At 49.1% G+C, this 20,705-nt stretch overlaps 8 protein-coding genes across 8 annotated transcripts; 4 read left to right on the top strand and 4 right to left on the bottom strand.

Moving 5' to 3' along the window:
• Positions 1-889: 889 nt before the first annotated feature.
• N7446_002996 (uncharacterized protein) lies at positions 890-1,939 on the top strand (the record flags this gene model as incomplete). The annotated part of the gene is made up of 4 exons (XM_058511745.1): positions 890-1,054; positions 1,114-1,134; positions 1,207-1,353; positions 1,418-1,939. 4 exons carry the CDS (start codon positions 890-892, stop codon positions 1,937-1,939), a joined length of 855 nt encoding a protein of 284 aa, XP_058377281.1.
• A 616-nt stretch (positions 1,940-2,555) lies between these two features.
• Positions 2,556-3,998, bottom strand: N7446_002995 (uncharacterized protein; the record flags this gene model as incomplete). The annotated part of the gene is made up of 1 exon (XM_058511744.1): positions 2,556-3,998. One exon carries the CDS (start codon positions 3,996-3,998, stop codon positions 2,556-2,558), a length of 1,443 nt encoding a protein of 480 aa, XP_058377280.1.
• Positions 3,999-5,549: 1,551 nt separating this feature from the next.
• Positions 5,550-7,379, top strand: N7446_002994 (GMC family oxidoreductase; the record flags this gene model as incomplete). Its single annotated transcript, XM_058511743.1, has 1 exon — positions 5,550-7,379. The coding sequence occupies one exon, from the start codon at positions 5,550-5,552 to the stop codon at positions 7,377-7,379; it is 1,830 nt and encodes a 609-aa protein (XP_058377279.1).
• A 1,115-nt stretch (positions 7,380-8,494) lies between these two features.
• Positions 8,495-10,795, bottom strand: N7446_002993 (uncharacterized protein; the record flags this gene model as incomplete). Its single annotated transcript, XM_058511742.1, has 8 exons — positions 8,495-8,922; positions 8,974-9,037; positions 9,085-9,299; positions 9,358-9,667; positions 9,731-10,166; positions 10,224-10,522; positions 10,571-10,654; positions 10,721-10,795. 8 exons carry the CDS (start codon positions 10,793-10,795, stop codon positions 8,495-8,497), a joined length of 1,911 nt encoding a protein of 636 aa, XP_058377278.1.
• A 678-nt stretch (positions 10,796-11,473) lies between these two features.
• Positions 11,474-14,661, bottom strand: cym1 (pitrilysin family metalloprotease cym1; the record flags this gene model as incomplete). Its single annotated transcript, XM_058511741.1, has 3 exons — positions 11,474-11,916; positions 11,973-14,230; positions 14,285-14,661. 3 exons carry the CDS (start codon positions 14,659-14,661, stop codon positions 11,474-11,476), a joined length of 3,078 nt encoding a protein of 1,025 aa, XP_058377277.1.
• A 556-nt stretch (positions 14,662-15,217) lies between these two features.
• N7446_002991 (taxilin) lies at positions 15,218-16,809 on the top strand (the record flags this gene model as incomplete). The annotated part of the gene is made up of 5 exons (XM_058511740.1): positions 15,218-15,356; positions 15,479-15,753; positions 15,824-15,972; positions 16,026-16,269; positions 16,321-16,809. 5 exons carry the CDS (start codon positions 15,218-15,220, stop codon positions 16,807-16,809), a joined length of 1,296 nt encoding a protein of 431 aa, XP_058377276.1.
• Positions 16,810-17,112: 303 nt separating this feature from the next.
• On the bottom strand, positions 17,113-18,155 carry N7446_002990 (NAD(P)H-dependent flavin oxidoreductase; the record flags this gene model as incomplete). The annotated part of the gene is made up of 2 exons (XM_058511739.1): positions 17,113-17,583; positions 17,673-18,155. The coding sequence occupies 2 exons, from the start codon at positions 18,153-18,155 to the stop codon at positions 17,113-17,115; spliced, it is 954 nt and encodes a 317-aa protein (XP_058377275.1).
• Positions 18,156-18,744: 589 nt separating this feature from the next.
• Positions 18,745-20,644, top strand: N7446_002989 (DNA-directed DNA polymerase delta subunit POL31; the record flags this gene model as incomplete). Its single annotated transcript, XM_058511738.1, has 5 exons — positions 18,745-18,785; positions 18,872-19,061; positions 19,133-19,264; positions 19,325-20,297; positions 20,349-20,644. The coding sequence occupies 5 exons, from the start codon at positions 18,745-18,747 to the stop codon at positions 20,642-20,644; spliced, it is 1,632 nt and encodes a 543-aa protein (XP_058377274.1).
• Between the last annotated feature and the right edge of the window lie 61 nt (positions 20,645-20,705).

The following is a 20,705-nucleotide window of genomic DNA, read 5'->3' as shown; positions in this document are numbered from 1 at the left end:
ACTATATGAAACCGAGAGCTGGAGAGTAATTGGGCGAGGAGCTTACTCCATCTTGACTCATCTCCCTCTTTAACCCTTCTGATTAGCCTCCTGGCTGTCTATGCTTAGGCCTCCAATATCTCGCTCCTGCGTTTCCAACTACTTATAACTGTCCTTTGTGCGGTCCAATAAAGACCTCTTGCTATGTGTTCTGGTCACATTTACCATCAAAACAACAAATACCAGCCAGGTCTTTCCAGCATGTCCCAGCTGATATCCTGGAGTCTTCAAGGACACTGGTATCAGAAACACGGACTGTTCCATTAGGTAATTAAAAGAGGGATTCTGGCTTGTCTCTGAAGAACATTGACAATAAATCTTAGAACGGTCTGTGTCATCAACACTTCGCATAAGCTGGTCCACCTTGGCTGTGCTCAGGCATTATCATACTAGCCGCCGGGGAACTCAAGAAGGATCTCTCGATGGTGAACAGGCTTACAGTGCCGACGCGAAGAAGTATCCGCGTATGCTAGAGAGCGCCTGGCTTGTTAAATAGTACACAATGTACATAATTCACATTTCGATTTGCGATCCGAAGGTCATCGCGCACCATTCGGATACTTAGGCCATATGCAAAGACATCGAAGCCCATAGACAAGCCGGGACCGGCATGTCGTTATCCCCCACACACCTCCGGGGCCCGCACGGGGCCTCGTCAGCAAAATACGAACAGCACACTGCACTCCTACATCAGCCAGGCATTGTGATTGTATTATTATTTTGCACTTTCTGCATTGCTCGAGTAAGGCATTGTATTGGAGTTCCAACGCTTTACATACATAGTCTCATATCACAGGAATTGTCAACCGCCACAACATACCAACGATCATCGGTCATCTTGCCCCGCATCATGGCTAAAGCAGAACAAGACCTCAAATCTATTCTGGATGGAGGCTTTAACCCCCGAGAATTCCCTTGGTACGAGCATGAACTTGTCGAGGTCCCTGAGCCAGCGAAGAAGATCCTAGAGAGCAGAATTCCACCTGAGGCTGTGGTCGAGCATGTAAAGAAAGTGGTAAGTGCCTCTCGCGATCTTTTATGGGGGATTGATGCTGATAATCCTGTATTTTCCAGCGGGATAGAGCTTTTGCCGTGGTAAGTCTGTGGCTCTTCTGAATGCCATCTGGTGGATTTGGGATGACTTTCGAGATGCTAAACAGTTTCCAGTTCCCTTATCCGTGCATAGGTGCTTTTCGTTTCTTGGATATGTCTATAGCACAGTCACCGCTGTATCCTGAAATTCTCGATCGCCTGAGGTCCGGTGAAAAGCTACTGGATGTTGGATGCGCAGTTGGACAAGAGTTGCGTCAACTGGTGAGACTGATCCATCTCGTCAAGTAAACTCGATAAGTCTCAAACTTGCTAATCCTTTCACCAGGTCTTCGACGGCGTGCCATCAGAGAATCTCTTCGCCTCAGATCTCCGCCAAGACTTCTTCGACATAGGCTACGACCTATTCAACGACCGCGATAGTCTAAAATCTCACTTCATAATGGCAGACATCTTCGACGACAACTCGGACTTGGTAAGGAATCTGGCCAACAAAATCGACATCGTGAATGCCGCTTCATTCTTCCATCTCTTCGACTGGGACAAGCAAGTTACCATTGCAAAGCGGCTTATCGGGCTGCTTCAAGACAGGCCTGGGTCTCTTTTGATTGGAAGACAGGTCGGCCGGGTTGATCCGCCACCTCCTGAAAGGAAACATGAAGCTGGAAAGCATTACCGCCATAATCCTGCTACGTGGAAGCAGCTCTGGGAGCAAGTTGGGAGCGAAACGGGGACAAAGTGGGAGGTTGAGGCTTGGATGGAGAAGTGGGCTGGGGCGGATTCTATGATGAAGGATTTCCATGAAGGCATGGAAACGTTTAAATTGAGGTTCATGGTGCGGAGGATTTAAGGTTGACTGAATTGGAGTGCATACTAGGGGCGTGTTTACTGTTGAAATACTTAAAAATTCACTAAATCCGCTTGTGCGGAACCGATCATGATTCTTCTACTACTTGATATAGCCATGGATGAATATAACGAATGACAGAACTCACGGGTGAGCAACCAGATTTTCAGGGATATCGTCACCAAAGTGCCAAATTTGAAGAGGAGGGAGGACTATGAGATGGACAAATATGAAGTGTCTAGATCGATAGAGAGAAAGGAAGCTGACATGGATCCGCCCAATGACGGCAGGATCAAGTAAAACTCTGCACATGTTCTGCCTAAATGAAGCTTGGCTTTTTGCCAACGAACCGAGGTTGAGATTGTAAATCTAAAATGTCGAGCAACAGATTGGAAGGGGAAAATGATTTTTATGGATAAATTGGTTATGAAGGTATCTCAGAACTAGCTGAAAAAAAAAAAAAAATGAGGGGTGGCGCCAGTCTTAACACAAAGCTCATTCAATAACACGCGGGACAGAAATTGTGGTGGTTTTTGCCAACCCTTTGACATATGGACAGCCGCTTCACCCTTGAAAACAAAATAAATGAACGAATGCTTCAGACCGCTTGCGTCACATCCTACAGAGAGATATAGTCCGCACAGCGGGTAATACCAAGCTGCTGAACCAGGAACTCGTTGACAAACTGGCACTTAGGATCCTGGCGCTGCTGAATAGCCAAGAACTCGGGCAGCTTCGGGAATTTCTCCAGGGTATAGGTAGCATTAGGAGGACTCATCTTGTTCCAGTGGGACCGAACATTGTAGGTTTCACCAAATTGAGGGATGAACTCATGGGCCAATTCCTGGTTCTGCCAGAGAGTGGTGAAGTTGTTATATTCTTGGATCCAGTCAATCTCGATGATGGCGAAAACACCGCTGGACTCGGGGCCAAGGTTATAGGTGTTGACAGGAGACAAATATGTATCGTCACCCTTGAGGGTACGGTGCTGGATGACCATTTGCTTATTATAGGGAGCCTTCATGCGAGGCGTCTGGGCCTGTTGGAAGGTGGTGTAGTTGGCGGCGGCTTCCGCGTAAAACTCAATGGGAAGGAAGTGCTCGATTTCTGCGTAGAAGCCTCGGGTACAGACACCTTGGGGAGAGCAGGACGCAGCGTCAGTGACTTCGTCGTAGCAGATGTACTCCTTCTTGCAGTCACCGCAGCCGTTGGCGCAGTAATTGAGAGTGCAGTTGCGAACACCGGTATAGTCAGTCGGCTCCCAGTAAGAGAGGAAGTAAGTAGGCTCGAGGGCCCAGCTGTGAGTGTTTTCATCCCAGTCGAAGTGAGGGCCCCAAACAGTCATACGGTCGTGCTCCTTGTACAGCTCAGCAAGCTCCTTGTACATCTTCGAGAAGTCGGATGTGGCATTCAACACCTTAGTGGTCTTCTTCAGGAGTTGGGTAGGCTGGACCTTGATAGTCAACTCCGTGATTAAACCGAGAGCACCAAGGCTGATACGGAAAGCCTTGAGTTCTTCCGCATTATGCTTCTCGTTGATGATACGGAGATTTCCCTGCGAGTCCAGCACACGCAGCCCAGTGATCTGGGTTGCGATATTACCGAGGTGGGATCCAGAACCGTGGGTACCGGTGGAAGCTGCACCCACAAAGTTCTGAACACGCTCAACGCCGAGATTGCTAAAGGATAAGTCGTTGGCCTTCAGCTCTTGGACGAGGTCATCGACATCCCAGCCGGCACCAAAGGTGACGGTCAGATTCTTCTTGTCGATGCTGAGCTTTTTCAAATTGGTGAGGGAAACGATATAGGTGGGCTTCTCAGTGAGAGTGTTGTCGACACAGGTAGTGAGGTTACCGAATCCATGACCATTTCCAACAACTTTGATGTGCGAGCCCTCATGGTACTGCTCCTTGAGGAACTTGGCGGCGGCAAGCTCATTCTGAGGAGCAATGTAAGCGTCAGACTCGCAAGTGACCTCAAACTGCCAGTTGAACCAGCGGTAGGCTGAGCCGGACACTGCGTGCAGCAGCAGCAGCAAAAAAGCCAGCTTAGGGCTAAGCATTTCGGAATCTATGGAGTCTCCAATGTCAGGAAACTACCTGGCTCGGGAGAAGTCGAATGAAAGACTCACAGGAATACGAATGCTCGAACTATAAACAAGATCGTCTCGCAAGAGGTATTATCGCAATAGTAATGATTGAAAGGACTGTGTTGGCGTTGAAGAGACGGAGGTGCGAAAGAGAACGGTGAGCGAAGGCAACTTATATAACCTCAAACTCGCTCCTGTTTCAAATAAATCCCGATTGACGAGACACTCCACTCTTGAGCAAATTTTCCCTTTCGACTGGAGCATTTTAATACGTGTCGCCTGTGATGGAGTTATCGTCGATCAGTCGGGTGGACAATGACCTGCATAGCGGGAAGTTGAGACTAAAGTGTGTACAAAATACAGGGGATTATTTACCATTGCAGCTTGCCTTTTCTGTTATGTTGGTTGTATATTTGATTCGAAGTTCCAAGAAAGGGCATTAAGCGTAGTTAGTGAGGAAAATCGCACAAACTACAAAGATTTACCAAAAGAATGCTGCCGTGCTTCAGTCCATCACTTTCTCGGAAATCTGCTCACCGAGGCGTCCTTGGCGTTTCTCGGATCAGATAAAAAAATTTCGATTGGGATCATCACGCTAGCCGTGCCCACTGATCAACCTTGGGTCAGTGGGGGACATTGTGGCGCAGGTACAGAGTATGATGATCTTAATTAATGAGGCAGTTGGATTTTATTTGCGAGTCAAATCCTTTGACACCAAGGCAGTCCTTTAGGTAAGAATTTTAGCTGCTAGCTGCCTCTCTTCCTTCTTTTTCAACCAACCAACCGACCCTTCAATAGAATAATCATTGCTATTTATCTGTTGCGAGTGCGTGGTGCTTTGGCTTTTAGGCCAAAGAAACTTGAACCCTGTCAGTATCCACTTTTTTGGCTATGCGTTAAACTCAATTAAAGACCGACTTAGTATTTGCCGCATCCTGGCAAACCGAGCGAGGGGATTTGGACTGATCCACCCTAAGGACTCTTATCAATCACCATGTGGCAGATCCAAGATCCGTAGAGTTGGTTGGGCCTTATGTGTTACCTATCAGGCGCCGTCCTGCCGTGCCTTGTTCTCCAAACCCAATTTGCCGGTGAAGAAAGTGGCAAGTGACAAGGTTGCTTCCACGCTTAGAGACAAGTTGCACGAGTCTGAGCGACTAACTTTGGAACCCATGCTCCAAATATTACGTATCCTTGAACAATAAGGTGCTACAATGGTACGATTGAGAGTAGTTCCGCTTATTATGCTCCTCGTCCTTGAGTACGCATCTCCAGAAGCCCACAATTTTGGTACCTCTGACAAATGAAGCCGACGAACGCACGCTTTGAGCCCGTATTCAATCTCGGGTCTTCGTACACGATCATCAATGTCCCGTGTGACGAGCTTCTGATCGAAGCATTAAATGTATGTAGGAGAAATCTAGATATTCTCACTCTCTCAGTCGTCAAGAACTTTTACTATATAGCAACCGACTCAGGACTTCTTTTTCTTTTTCTCCCCTCCATCTGAGATTGTAACTCGAGATGAAGTCTCCAATCTTCTCCTGCTTTCTTATCTCTGTGGCCGCAGCCCAGAGATACCTGCCCTCGGAGCAAATCGATGTCCAATCCAGCCTTCTTTCTGATCCTAACCAGGTCGCTGGCAACACTGTTGACTACATCATTGCGGGAGGTGGCTTGACGGGCCTGACCATTGCGACCAAGCTGACTGAAGACCCCAACATCAAGGTCCTGGTCATTGAAAACGGCTTTTATGAGTCCACCGATGGAGCTATCACTGAGGATCTGAACGCCTACGGAGACATTTTTGGCACCACTGTTGATCACGCCTACGAAATTGTCCCTCAAGCGACCAACAACCGAACCGAGAACATTCGCTCGGGCAATGGCCTTGGAGGATCAACTTTGATCAACGGTGGCTCCTGGACACGTCCCCACAGAGCCCAGATCGATTCTTGGGAGAAAGTGTTTGGCAACAAGGGCTGGAACTGGGACAACCTGTTCCCATATATGAATAAGGTCGAGATCGCCCGTGCTCCGAATGATGTCGAAATTGCCGCTGGTCACTACTATAATGCTTCCTGCCATGGAACGAACGGCACCGTTCATGCTGGTCCCCGTAACACCGGAAAGGCCTTTTCTCCGATAATCAAGACCCTTATGGATTCTGCGAAGGAACGTGGTGTCCCTACCCAGCTAGACTTTCACTGTGGGGTCCCTCGCGGTGTTTCTATGATTCCCAATACGCTACACGAGGACCAGACTCGTTCGGATGCTGCACGCGAATGGCTTCTGCCCAACTATAAGCGCCCAAACTTGCAGATTCTGACTGGTCAGTTTGTTGGAAAAGTCCTTATCAATCAAACTGCTTCTGGTCACAAAGCCGTTGGTGTAAACTTCGGCACCAACAAGAATGTGAACTTTGATGTATACGCCAAGCACGAAGTACTTCTAGCGGCCGGCTCTGCTGTCTCCCCTCGAATCTTAGAATACTCAGGTATTGGCTTACAGTCTGTACTCGGTGCGGCCGGTGTTCAGCAAATTGTTGATCTCCCTGTCGGTCTCAATATGCAGGACCAAACCACCACTACCGTCGGCTCCCGTACCAAACCCTCCGGTAATGGTCAGGGTCAGGCCATCTATTTTGCTACTTTTAATGAGACGTTTGGGGATTACGCACCTCAGGCTCACCAGTTACTCGACACCAAGTTGCACCAGTGGGCTACTGAGACCGTTGCGCGAGGTGGTTTCCACAACGTGACCGCTCTTGAGATCCAGTATCAGAACTATCGTGATTGGCTGGTCAATGAAGAAGTCGCCTATGTGGAACTGTTCCTTGATACTTCCGGCAAGATCAACTTTGATTTATGGGATCTCATTCCATTTACCCGTGGTTCCGTGCATATTAAGGGCAACGACCCCTACCTGCGACGCTTTTCCTACGACCCTAAGTTCTTCATGAATGACCTAGACCTTCTTGGCCAAGCTGCTGGCTCGAAACTCGCGCGCGAGATCTCCAACAATGGTGGTATGCAGACCTACTTTGATGGCGAGACTACACCTGGACTCAGCTTGGCCTACGATGCCGACTTGGACCAGTGGGTAGATTATGTCAAGCAGAATTTCCGCGCAAACTGGCACGCCGTCAGCACCTGCTCGATGATGGCGAAGGAGCTTGGTGGAGTTGTTGATTCTGAGGCTCGAGTGTATGGTGTCGAAGGTCTTCGCGTGGTCGACGGCTCGATCCCGCCGACTCAAGTGTCTTCCCATGTCATGACTGTCTTCTATGCCATGGCTTTGAAGATTTCTGATGCCATTCTGGCAGACTACCATGCCAAGTCTTCGATGCACTGATGACCAAAGTTTAGGATTGACCATCATGCGTCGGGAAGCTGGTTATGCGGCCCGTATTTGTGTTCATAGCTAAGGGTGTTTCTATGTTGTCTGCTTTGGGTTCTTTTACTTCACCGTTTGCCTTCTATTTCTAGATTCCTTTTACCACTTATTTTCTATAGAAATGTTGATATTTTGTGACTATTCCCAATAGCATAATGGATTTTGTCATTCACTTTCAGGAAAAATCGAAGCTTCAGGTGGTGCGCAAAATCGGCAAAGACCGAGCACTAAAACGGAAAGGGAAAACCAAGAGGTGGCAGAGGAAATCAAGTAGCTACGTACCTAGCTATTGGTAGTAAAATACACGTGTATGCTAGGTACTCCATACGTGCAGTCCAAACATGAAAAAAGGGAGCGGGTCTCTATTCTTAATATGATCCTCGGAGATAAAGCTGTCAGATCGGATCTCGCCCTACTGTATCAAGCTGGGAAGTGGCGCTGGACTATCCCTAGCTTTGGCTTTATTCACAATTTCTATTCTTCCGTTAGTAATTTGCCCGGAGCTTCTAGCATAATTAGCCTTTTAAGGTGTGTACAATACCGTACCTAAAGAGAACGGTCCGACCTCTTAGGGCAAAACTTTACGATTTACTTCTATAGCAAGCCACGACCCTCTTTTAATTCAATTAAAAGCTAATTATCCTAAGATAGACATCGCGTTAGCCTATTAGTAGTCCAAGCTCGAGATAAGTAGATTGGCTGCCAACTTATTTCCTAGAATCTAATAGAATCTCACCTTCCCGTACGCACGGGTGCTCTAATTGTTCCTCAACTATAATTAAATAGACGTCCTTTAAAAAAAAGTATCTATCGCGTCAAAAAGCCTCTGATAGGAATAGTTTCAATATCACGTAAGGTTATTAAAGGAGTCTAACCCGTGGGCACATCGAGGAATTCTACCTCGTTAGCTAATTTATGTATAGATTTATGAAGTCTGGCTGCACAGGGCGCTACAATTCGTCGTACTCTTTTCGTTCGGTGAGGAATTGAAGATATCTCACGTGTGTCATCACCGCTGTCGTGGCGTATTAAGCCGCTAAACAACTCGAAAAGGAAATTCACAGGTCCGCCGTTTACATTAACGAATTACCATTTTCTCCACTTCCGTCATTACCGAAAATCCGATTCAAGGTTGATGAAAAGCCCCCGGCAACTTGTTCAGCGCAGTCCCACTGACCTTGTGACGTAAATTGATGCGCAGAATTCTCCAACATAGCTGGAGTAGAGTCATACTGAACAGAGGTTCTCTGCATCTGTGGCAACTGAGGAGGTTCGTCGAACAACCACGATGGATTTGCGAGCGACATAATCTCCTGATCAAAGATGGTCCATGACTCATCTGCACTTGGTCCTGGGAATGCTAATGCTTCGCTGGTATCTGGTGGTGTGTGCATGGCTTGCATGCTGGACTCGAGGCGGCGAAATAGGACTGTGTGGATACTTGCCGCGGATTGTTTTGTTCGTTCGAGGCTTCGAAGGTGGGATTGGATTAAGTAGAGGTCTGGAGTCCGATTAAACTTCATTCTTTGCCTTTTCTTGGAATTAAACCTACCATCCTGGTGGGTCATGCCGTCTTCAACGCCTCGAAGGAGGAGTATGGCTGCCCAGGTAATCATCTGTTTCGTTAGAAACTGTACAACAGCCAGGTTTCGGGTTGACTCACAATCAGATCCCAGTTGGACCATATACTTGCATCATCCTGTCTAAGTCTTAACACTGCCCGAGCTGACACAAGCAGTTCATATCTCTCCACAGAACTTATATTCGCTGCGCTGAGATCGAACCCACGAGCCGGGTGATAGATTGACAAAACGTATAGCTTATGCAGATGATATTGCAGTAAGATAAGAATGCCCTGTCTGTCAGATGGAGTGGGTTCTAGCATATGTCAGCCGGGAGCAAAGCCCTGCGTGGATCTAATGCAATAGATACTCACGAGACGAGCCATTATATCGCACCAGCCAATCATCTAGTTTCCGTGCCCAAAGGCGAATGACTTGAGAGTCATTCTCAGTAAACGGGGTTCGAACGGCAGTAACAATATCATTTTCATCAGCATTGATAGAGGCCCATATGGTCGGTAATCCTCTGCCCACGAAGTGGCTTAAGCCATAATGCATCATTTCCGCGAGGCCCTGGAATGCATTGCCTTGGTGGCTATCTAGGCGTTGGATTCCGGGTGCGGGGGCATGTCGGGGGAGCAATGGGTAAGACATTTGCATTGATGCGTGTTCAATGTCAATAACCTACATGCAGATCCAAGTCAGCCGAGTAACAGGTAGATCTTTGTATATTGGAAGTATTCCTACCTGAAGACCAGAGAACAAGCCACGCCAATCATCCGTCGTAGCATTCATTTCTGCGGGACAATGATCAAGCCAAATGCGATATGCCATCGAGATCCACATACCAGTGGCATCAATATAAGCCTCAGAGCTCAGACTAGCCATGATCAAGCCGAGGATATTGTGGAATGCTATCTGTGTTTCTGATTGCGGAGAAAGATCCTGTTCATGATCTTTTTGTAATACTGCCTGTAGTGAGACTTGTGGGAAAGATAGAGTAACCAGCTCCGCAATGGCGCTAGAAGTAGCAGCAAGATAGCCCGTCTCTAATGATGCCAAATCCGAAGATGGGTGGTGCAGGGCAGAGATGTAAAGCACAGAGGCTAGCAGGAGAGGTGTTGGGGACGCAAAGGCACCGTGGTCTTTGAGGAAGTGGAGAAGGGGCAGGTTATTTAAGAATCTGTCGTTCTGTTAACCATTCAATTTTGTACATCGAGTGGAAAAAGAAGATACATACGAGCTCCAAAGTTGCTTGACAATGGGTCGGGACCAGGCAATTTCATCTGCAGTGGGACGAGTAATGACTCGTAGGTGTGCAACCGCTTTCCAGACTCCCTGGAGTGGGGCCCGATTCACATCCTCTTCAGGGCTTGCTTCACAAGATGAAATAGCCTCGTCATCTGCCTCCTCGGTAATACCCAGTGCAGCCTCGATTCTAGATAACCGGTTCAGAATTGACTGATGGTCTGCAATGCCTGGTAAAATTGCAAGACTTGGATCTTGTTGTAACTCAATCAAGCTATGTATAGCGGATGCCTGAATACCATGAGTTTGGACTCGACCTTTCAAGGATTAAGTTCTTACATTGGCCCGCGGCTTGAATACACACGCTGTTTGATTCTGTCGGCATCGACGACATGGAGGGGGCCCAGAGACTTCGCATTTCATCTATTGCACTGTCAGCTTTGTTTGATTCGATATGTTTGGTTGAAATGATGTTCGTCTATACAGTACCTTGAGTCTTCGGCAGTTTATACAGGCCTTGGTCGGCTTAGGGCCCACCGTGACCGTGGTCCTGGATTTCTTCATTTTGAGTCAGGATAATTCTACATGACTCTCTAGACACAAAAAAGAAGTACAAATAGGTCAATTGCAGGAAGAAGAGGAAAGGATGTTGTTACATCAAGCTTATCAGAGCCACGTGAGGGGGTGAGATTAGAGTTTCTCCGCTTTGGGGCTCCGCAATTGCCACTGTAGCATTGTTCATGCAAAACGTGATTTATATTTCTACAGGTCTATAGCAATAATCTACAAATGTTCTCCCGATTTTAGTCCGTCCTGTGTAGACTTATAGGTCCAGGGCGGTTCCGAAAACGGAGATGCGAAGTGTGCCACAAGGGCTCACATTCTTTTTGTTCTGGCGCTTGCATATTCCACAAGGGAAAGGATGCGACATCTCGCAACCAAAGGTGGTGGCTGGTTGGAGATGTGATTAGCTCTGTGCCGAAGCACGTATAGATCATCAGCGCAGTGAGATTGCGTGGAGGGGAGATGAAAGAAACAAAAGAAAGAGAAGAGAAAATCTATACAGATCGGATATAGAAACATATGTACAAGGTGAGGCGTTCAGGGGCAAACATAAAAGTACACGGGAAGATGGAGTGATGTTACAATTGTGCTAACGGTGCCGAAGTGGTGTTAGTATTAAACTTCGTAGGGTAAGAAGTAAGAAGAGGCTGCTGAACAGGACGTGACAGAAGCCATCGCTCACGCGGAGGCAGGGGTGCCATTCTGTCCATCCATGGAGAGCTTGCGAACCTCCCATTCAGCATCAGCCCAGTCCTTCTTCTCACCAAGGACACAAGTCGTTTGGCGAGATCCATTCACCAGGAATTGATCGGCCGCATCGTTAACATCCTTGGCGGTGACATCCAAGACCTGTTCTCTCCAACGCTGATCCATTTCGTGGGTGACACCGCTCATGAAGTAGCGGCTTCCTTCGTCGTCGACACTGACAGGGGCATCAAGTCCTTGGAAGATACCAAGCTTGGCCTCTTCAATCTCACGTTCGGACCAGGCGCGGTCTCTGGCGAAGACACCGCTGTTCTTGAAGACCTTCAAAGTGTTCAGGGGGTTCGGGTCACGGTAACTCATGAAGGTGAAGATGCCCTTGAGGGGTCCATTGCTAGCACCGGCACCATAAGCACCCCCTTCTCACGAATCTCAGGGTGAAGGTAGTTGTGGGTGAGAAGCTGTGACATGACACTGAGGGGGGCGCTGGAGGGGTCGACGAATGGCACAGTCTGGCTAGTTTGGCCGGAGTAGTATACCTTGTAGGGCATGTCATAGAAGGCCTTGTTGACTGGACGGAAGGTCGAGCTTCCCGGGGCGGAGGCTGGGGAGCGGGATTGGGGAAGTCCAGAGATCCACTTCTGCAAGACAGACTCGTTGCGGCTGGCACTCTCTTTTTCACATACCATGCGAACGCGGAGGTTGGACGAAGAGATGGCGAAAGACTGGATCAGGCGAAGCTTCTCAATCAACTCCTGCAGACGCTCGGGAGAGGACTCGGCATCCCGGAGGAGATCGGCAGTGGCTTGTAGCTGCTCAAGACCAGATTGTTGCTCCTGAACCCAGAAGGTAGGAGAGAGGTTGGCTGCCGCAGCATTGACTGCAAAACGATGACCAGTTCCGGCAATGGAATCTAGGGCTCCGTTGGTGGTCATTCGCAAAAGCTCCTGGATCATGGCCGGTGCAGCAGGGCTCATGAAGTCAGTCTCAGTAACCAGAACAGAAAGCATTTCCAGCATCTCGGGGATGTTTTGGTCCAGAGCGAAGCCGGAGAATTGCATACCCTCCTTGAACTGATCCAGATGGGTTGGCGAAGACACAAGGAAGGAGGAAGTCGAGATACCACCGGTCTTGAGTTTGATCGAGTCCTCCCATTGTTCCATAGAACGGTTAGCAGTTCCCAGGCGCATAACACAGTCGTTGAAAAGGGGCATGAGCAAACGAAGATCGTCGGGGAGATCGACGAAGTCGTTCAAGGCTTGGAAGTAGGTCAGGCCATTGGTGGGGGCTTCACGCCAAACAACGTCAGCGCCATCGACCTTGGACTCGCGGATAGGCTTGCGCTCCTTCTCACGTGAAATATCCTTAACTCTCACGGATGGCAGACAGCTCAAATCGGCGTTGTGGGCGTCTTCCTGGATCTTGAGAAGTTCCAACTCCTCTGCTCCAAGGTGAGCGACGGCGTTTTCAACAGATCCATGCTGCTCAATGAGCTGAGCGAGTTTCTTGTCCTTTCGGACAACCTCCTTCTCGTCCAACTCTTTGTTAAAAGTGGGTGTGCCAACCATAGTAAAGGTCATGCACTGGTCGTTGATAAGATACTTTTGCACCAATGACTCGAGGTAACCAGGCTGCGCATATCTGGTCTTGAACTCCTCAATGACATCATTCCAAGCAAGTTCTTTCATCGGGTTCGAGCCGTTAAGCCACGTCGAGATGGTCTTCTCCATCACGCCAATGCCAAAGTTTGCAGTCTTGTGGCGGAGGGAAAGTTCCAATTGATGAAGGAATCCACGGACCTTCTCCTCGCTGAAGCCAGCCGAAACAGACTCTTGAAAGACCTTCTGGACCACATCCTTGACCGTGGGGGCTTCCGCTTCACTCACGCCGTTGAGGCCAACCGAGAAGATGGGGGTTCTGCCAGACGAGTCGAGGCCAGTGTTTGGCGTAAAGGAAGAGCCAAGTCCGCTCTCAATAAGAGCCCGATACATAGGCGAGCCATAACCATCAAGAAGAAGCGAGGAAACAATGCCGACGGAGAAAGTTTCCACAATATCAGTAGTATCACCCATGTACCAAGAAGTGGAGGTCTTGTGTTGTTTGTCTTCGCTGGCGAATGTATCGATAGGTCCGGGAACAGTCACACTCTTGGGTCCTTGACTGAGATCCAAAGGCTTCTTGACATCAGTATCGGCCTGTCCCCTCTGGAAACCATCCAGCACGGCGCCAACCTGCTTCAAGTGATCTGCCAGAGGCATGTCACCGTAAGTGAGAATCTTGGAGTTGCTGGGATGGTAGTTGCGCTTCGAGAAATCGGTCAACTGTTTGTGGGTGAGATCTGTGATGTGCTCTGGATCTCCACCGGAGTTGTTCAGCGAAGGGAAGATGCTCTCCTTGAATCGAATGTAGTAGAGGTAGTTTGCGTCCGAGATCTGGCCCTTCATCTCGTTGTAGACAACACCCTTGAAAACAATATCCTCCAATTGAGCCTTTTTCTCAGACTCCGAGGCACGGGGATCCTCGGGACCCAGGCGCCAACCTTCTTGGCGGAAGTCCGACTCCTTGAGAAGAGGGTGTAAAGTTGCATCGAGGTAGACAGATAGTAGGTTCTGGAAGTCCTGCTGGTTGGTTGTAGCAAAGGGATAGGTGGTGTGATCGGAGGCTGTGAAGGCATTCATAAAGTTGGAAAGCGAACGAGGAAGCATCTTGAAAAAGGGATCTCGGATAGGGAATCTGGAAACACGAGATCAGCCAACTCTTCCATGCGTTCACGTCCATGTCACTCACTTTTCACTTCCACATAGGGTAGTGTGCTCCAAAATATGCGGCACACCCGTGGCATCCGGAGGGTTGGTTTTGAATCCAATTCCAAACACATTGTTCTTATCATCCCGAGCCACATGCATATAGTCCGCATCTGTCTTGTCATGCTTCAACCAAACCGCAGTCAGATGAAGCTCCGGCACATGCTTCTTCTCTTGAATCGTGAACCCGTGGAGCTTCTCACCAACCTGGGGATAACTCTCCAAGTCGGTTACTGTTGAGGCAGCTCTTGCCCAGGTATTCCGGGGAAGGATCGTATTGCCTTTTAGTGCACGAGCACTGAGAGGCTGGCGGAGGGCAGGCACTCGCGCCGTGCCGAGGCGCATTGATGAGCGCAACATGGTGTGTGTAGTTTGTGACGATCTTAAATGAGCATTTCAATATCAGATCAAATTGCAAAGCATAAAACGAAGGACTTGACGCAGTAAAGATCAAAGGGAAGCAGAACTAAATCTGAGGAAGATGTCAAAGATTAAGTAAGAAGCCGAGCCTCGATGGAAATAAAGAGCTTACTCATCACCCGTGACTGGACAGAGAGAACCTTGACGTTGACTGGAGGGAACTTCGAGACGGACGTTCAATTAACAAAAACCACCAGGATTATACTGATTTCTCTAGATATTGTGTCTTGAGGACTAACCCCCGGTGTTCGAGGTATAGATGACTAATACCCCTCGATCTCCGGTCTGCGGTCACTCCTACTCAAGACTCAACTCCCGCGACGTCGTCAATATCCCAGAGCCCTGTAACCTTTGCGGAGAACACGACTCTGGGATTCTACGTGTCTGTTGACTCTCTTCCTGCTTCCTCCGGCGTCCAAGCCTGCGCACGCTCCGGAACCATCGGTGAACCCGCCTGCCCAATACGTGAACCTACGATTTCCGCAGACAACCGAACATGTCGTCCACCACGATGGCAAAGAAGAACAAGGGGAAGAAGGCGGCCGACCCCAATGAGACGTCCAAACTTCTGGCCGCCAAAATCTCACAGCTGGAGCAAGATGCGGCCGGCGAGAAGGATCAAGAGGCGGAAATTGGTGCGTGACTCCCTTTGTATTCTGTGGTTTCATGACATTCCCCTGGTTTGCGTGATGCCGCTGGACTGCGGGGTTAGTTCGTGCGGAGTTCAGGGTCACTAACATTGGTTTTTGATATACAGAGCGCGAGGTCAAGAAAGCCACCCGAGATCTCAATTCGCTGCTGAGCACTATTGAATCGCCGATGAGCCGCCTAGAAACTGTCCACAAGAAGTACACCGAACTGTTGGCGGACATGAAGAAGTTGGACCGCGATTATTCCAAGAGCAAGAAGCGAGCGGATCAGTTGCAGAAGGACCAGGACAAGGGCAAATCCGATCTCAGCAAATCCGTGACTATGAAGGACAAACTGGAAAAGTTGTGTCGCGAGCTTACAAAGGAAAACAAGAAAATCAAGGTGAGTCCGTCAAGCCGCGCCAGGCGACGAACGCGCTACACTCCGGGCTGTAAGCTGAACCTGTCGCCAGGATGAAAATAAGAAGTTGGAAGATAATGAGAAGAGAGCTCGTTTGATTGTCAACGAACGGCTCGATTCGCTTCTCTATGATATTCAAGATGTCATGGCTGCCAAAGGAAACCCTCGTAGTGAGAAGGTGGATGTTGATTTGGATGAAGCGTACGGTTTCAATATCCTATTTTGCAATTGGAATATACTAACGAATATTTCAGTCTCCGCGCTAAGCTCAAGACCATTAGTGAGCAGTTTGACACCCGCGACTTGCATTACAGGGGTCTCCTGCGTAGCAAGGACTCCGAGATTCAAAGTCTTGCTTCCAAGTTTGAAGACCAGCGCCGTATCAGTGAAGTCGAGAACAACCGCTGTCGGGCTCTGACCTCGCAGGTCTCAACTTTCTCCCACACCGAAGCCGAGTTGCGCAGTCAGCTCAACATCTATGTGGAGAAGTTCAAGCAGGTACGGACTGCGCCGTTATATATATTTTGTCTATCTACTAACGCACTATAGGTCGAGGATACTTTGAACAACAGCAACGACCTTTTCCTTACGTTCCGCAAAGAAATGGAAGAAATGTCCAAGAAGACGAAGCGCCTGGAGAAGGAGAACCATACCCTCAACCGCAAGCACGAGCAGACCAATCGCAATATTCTCGAGATGGCAGAGGAAAGAACTCGGAACCATGAAGAGCTGGAAAGATGGCGACGCAAGTGCCACCACTTGGAAGCCCTATGTCGACGCATGCAAGCCCAGGGCCGAGGCGAGGGCCTTGCTCTTGCCGAAGGCGACGATCACTTGGAGGGTGATGATGAAGGGACCGAAAGCGAGTACGATGATGATTACGAAGATGACGAAGAGGACATGAGCGATGAGGATGACCTCGAGCCGCCTCCCCGAGTTGACCAACCTCCGGAGAAGCCCGTCTTTGGCCCAACCCCGCCACCCAACCTGCTGGAGGCCCGAGCAAACGGAAATGCGGTGGTTAACGGCTGTCACTAAACTTGTTGAATATTCATTGTAGTGGTTCATCTATGAACCCACTTGGTTGCCCTTGAAGGTCTTCATCCTTTGTTCTTTTGTCTCGGCGAATGAGTTTGCCTCGGTGACATGCAAAGATACGTGGCTACCCTTGATCTGCTGTGGGCAGCAAAGAATAGACAGTATGTCTGTTTTCGGCTACTACGATCTTCAGCCCTCGATCCATAGACACATCTTCAATGTTGGTCCCGCATTTCTTCTTGATGTTCATGTTTTTTGTACAAGTATTATCCACAATGAACGAATATGCCAAACCGTTTCTCCTTACAGCTTGCTCGCAGGACCTGTAGTAATGAACGAGCCACCAATCTTCAGCATATCAACTGCCTGCTCCACCATCTCCTTGACAATAACCCCAGCTGGCTTGATCGCCGTCACACTGGCCGACACATCACCCATGAGGAACGGCATATCAATATCCTTCTCATTCTCCAAATCATCCATCATAGGCACAACCCCCTTAGCAGTCAACTTAGCAATATCCCCAGGCCTTCCCTCCCACTCCTTAATATAATCATTAGGCAGCATGCGCAAAGGCCGCCCACTAACAACCAAAGTCCTCTTCGTCTCACCATACCTAGCCCCAACAACAGCCTCCTTGTGCAACTGACTAGCACCACTCTCCTCAGACGCAACAAACCGCGTCCCAACCCAAACACCAGCAGCCCCCAACATCAACGACGCCGCCAAACTGCGCCCATCATTGACACCTCCGGCAGCAACAACCAACGCCGGCTGCCCAGTCAGCGGACTCTTATACCGCTTGGCAACATCAACAACAGCAGGCACAAGCACCGAGAACGGCACATCACCGGTATGCCCACCCCCTCCCCACCCTGCGCACAAACAATATCAACACCCAACTTAAGCGCCTTCTCTGCATGCTTCGGCGCGCCCACCATATTCATAATCAAAATGCCTGCATCATGCAGCCGCTTAATCGTCTTCTCAGGCGGGACACCAACAGCCGAGACGAATAGTTTCGCCCCGTGCGAGATGGCAACCTCGACTAACTCGTCCAGCTGGCCGTGCGTGTAGTCGTGGTTTGTGGCGCGCGCTGACCCGCCAACTTGTGGTAGAGCAAGATCTACGCCGAAGGGTAGGGATGGGTCTCGCAGCAGGGATTTCAGCTCTGTTAGCATTTCGCTAAGCTGGTCTGGGGTGTAGCCTAGTCCGCCCACTGTTCCTAAACCGCCCGCGTTGGAGACTGCTGCTGCTAGGGGTGCACCTGAGGCGCGGGCCATTCCTGCTAGGAGGACTGGGTGTTGGATATTGAGAAGAGTGCAGAGGGGGGTTTGGAGTGACATTTTGGGTGTTGTAAAGTGTATGATTTGGATGTACAAGATTTGAGGATTGGAGTACTGGAGTTGGATACTTGTAGTTTATAGAGATTTATTCAATGGTATGAAGCATTTGTAGTAGGTACCCTGCAGGTTATAGACATATGCAGTTGGCATATTCAAAGAGGGGAAATCAACATTCCTCGGATAGTTTGAAGCTGTTTGAGGCGGACCGAGGCTGCATAGGCGATCTACAAAGTGTGCTTTATGAACGGCACATTTGATTTATACAGTTCTTTCAGGCTTTGAGAGGTACTTAGTTGCTATTCTTTATGGTCTACACTTTTGGAGGCTCATTATATCCAAAAATGTAGGCCATGTCTTCAAAAGTTCCTCGAATGAATATAATGGACGCTATGTATTGAATTGATTCTATTATTAATTACAAAATATAAGAAATCAACACCATGCGAGATCTAAACCAACCTATAAAACCAACTGCAGTCCAATTTGTCTCAGCTGGCCAGTTCGCCCCAAAGCGGGAATGTAATTGAACGCGCTAATTGACGCGCCCACGCGTCAACCTTCCTCTACCAACTCCGCACATCTTGCAAAGATGAAATCGGACAACGATTACGGCTTCCTGTGTCCTCCGAGGTAATTGCGCCCTGCTCATATTTATCTAAACTACCGATTCCCCTCGACTTCAAGCTCGTGCTAACCTTTGAATGCACTCCGAATAGCAAGGAGGAACAGGAACAAGAACCAGTCTACCGCGCACCCTCTTATTACAATCCTCTTCACACCTTTCATCTTCCCGCCGGCCAAGGACGGCACTACAAGCAGCAATATGGCGACATGTACTTTTTACGACTGGCCAAGTTGAAGCCCAGTGTGGAACAAGTTGCGACGGACGCTTGGGATGGACTTATTGTGAGAACTTTCGATTCTCCAAAAGCTTGATACAGTGGATGGACGTTTCTGACTGCTGTTGGAATATCTAGATTGCCGGAGAGAAGGTTCGACGCGTCGATCGAGTGCTCGATGTGCGACAGGGCGAGCTCTGCTGGGTGGCCGGTACAGTGTACATGGATTTGCCAATGAAGCCGAACATTCTGGACGATCTTACGAAAGAGGTCAGTACTTGCTCTCAATATTGATCCTGCTACGTAGGGCATCCTAACTAACAATCATAGAACTTCACCTCTGCGCCCCCTCCCCGCCGCACCTACACCGACCCTCTCGATCCCTCTTTGACCCAGATTATGTTGGAGGATGAGTCGGGTCGGCTAAGACTTACTGGAAACTTCCTACGGACGACACAGCTGGCGACAGGTGCCATTATTGCCGTTTTGGGTACCGAGAATGCCAATGGAGACTTTGAAGTCATTGATATCAAGCTGCCCGACCTGGCACCGCAGCCTCAGCGATGGGAGGGCACCTCACAAAGCGGGCCAGGCACCGAAAAGCAAAGCGGCAAGATCGCATTCATCAGTGGATTGGGCATCACAGGAACATCGAGCGACACACTTACCTTAGAGCTATTGACGGATTACCTTCTGGGCTACACCGGTTTCTCGGGTCACGACGAAAACAGTCCCTCGACAAGTTCCTCAAAAATAACGCGCTTGATTATTGCCGGCAATTCACTTGGAGCCAGCGTGACTACTGAAGCCGCATCAGCTGGGTCTGACAAGGCAGCTATTGCAAAAAAGGCCATGCCAAAAAAGTACGGTTATGACGCCTCCGCATACAACGCGTCACCTATCACACAGCTAGATAACTTCCTAGCGGAGATCTTGCCTAGCATTCCGGTGACACTCATGCCGGGTGATAAGGATCCTGCCAATTTCTCTCTCCCTCAGCAGGGAATCCATCGCGCTATGTTCCCCCAGGCTAGGGCGTACTCTGCGCCTCCACCCCGTGGTGAGGACAAGCCTGAAGCAGGCTGGTTTGACAGCGTCACCAACCCCTGGGAGGGAGATGTTGAGGGATGGCGAGTGTGGGGGTGTAGTGGGCAGAACGTTGACGATGTACTCCGATACCTCAACTTCGAGAGCACTGAGATCAGCCTCGAAGGTGAGACAGATGATTCTGAGTCCCGGGTCCGAGTCATGGAAGCCATGCTTCGCTGGCGATGCGGCGTTCCGACTGCGCCTGACACAATCTGTATGTTTAGACACCTTAATTGCACCAGCCTATTACTGATAATCTCTTCAGGGTCATATCCATTCCAGACGGATGATCCATTCGTTCTGCAAACCTGCCCGCACATTTTCTTCGCTGGTAATCAGCCACAATTCAGGACTGCCACGATTCAAGGCGACGTCCCGCTCCGTTTAGACGGTGACACTGATATGATGGATGCCAATGATAATTCTAATGGCTCCCGTGTGCGACTGCTTGCTATTCCCAAATTCAGCGAGACGGGCGAGTTGATACTAGTTGACACTGAGACATTGGAGGTCGAGGTGATCAAGTTCGGGGTTTTCAAGGGACACGAAGAACAAAAGTGAATTGATAGAAATACCAATCAAATACCTCATGTAGCATTTATTACATTTTTCCACAATTTGC

The sequence above is a fragment of the Penicillium canescens genome, assembly GCF_028828765.1.
Source record: "Penicillium canescens strain IBT 15451 chromosome Unknown utg000002l_segment0_segment0, whole genome shotgun sequence".
Taxonomy (NCBI): domain Eukaryota; kingdom Fungi; phylum Ascomycota; class Eurotiomycetes; order Eurotiales; family Aspergillaceae; genus Penicillium; species Penicillium canescens.
This window is presented reverse-complemented; position numbering and strand designations above follow the sequence as displayed.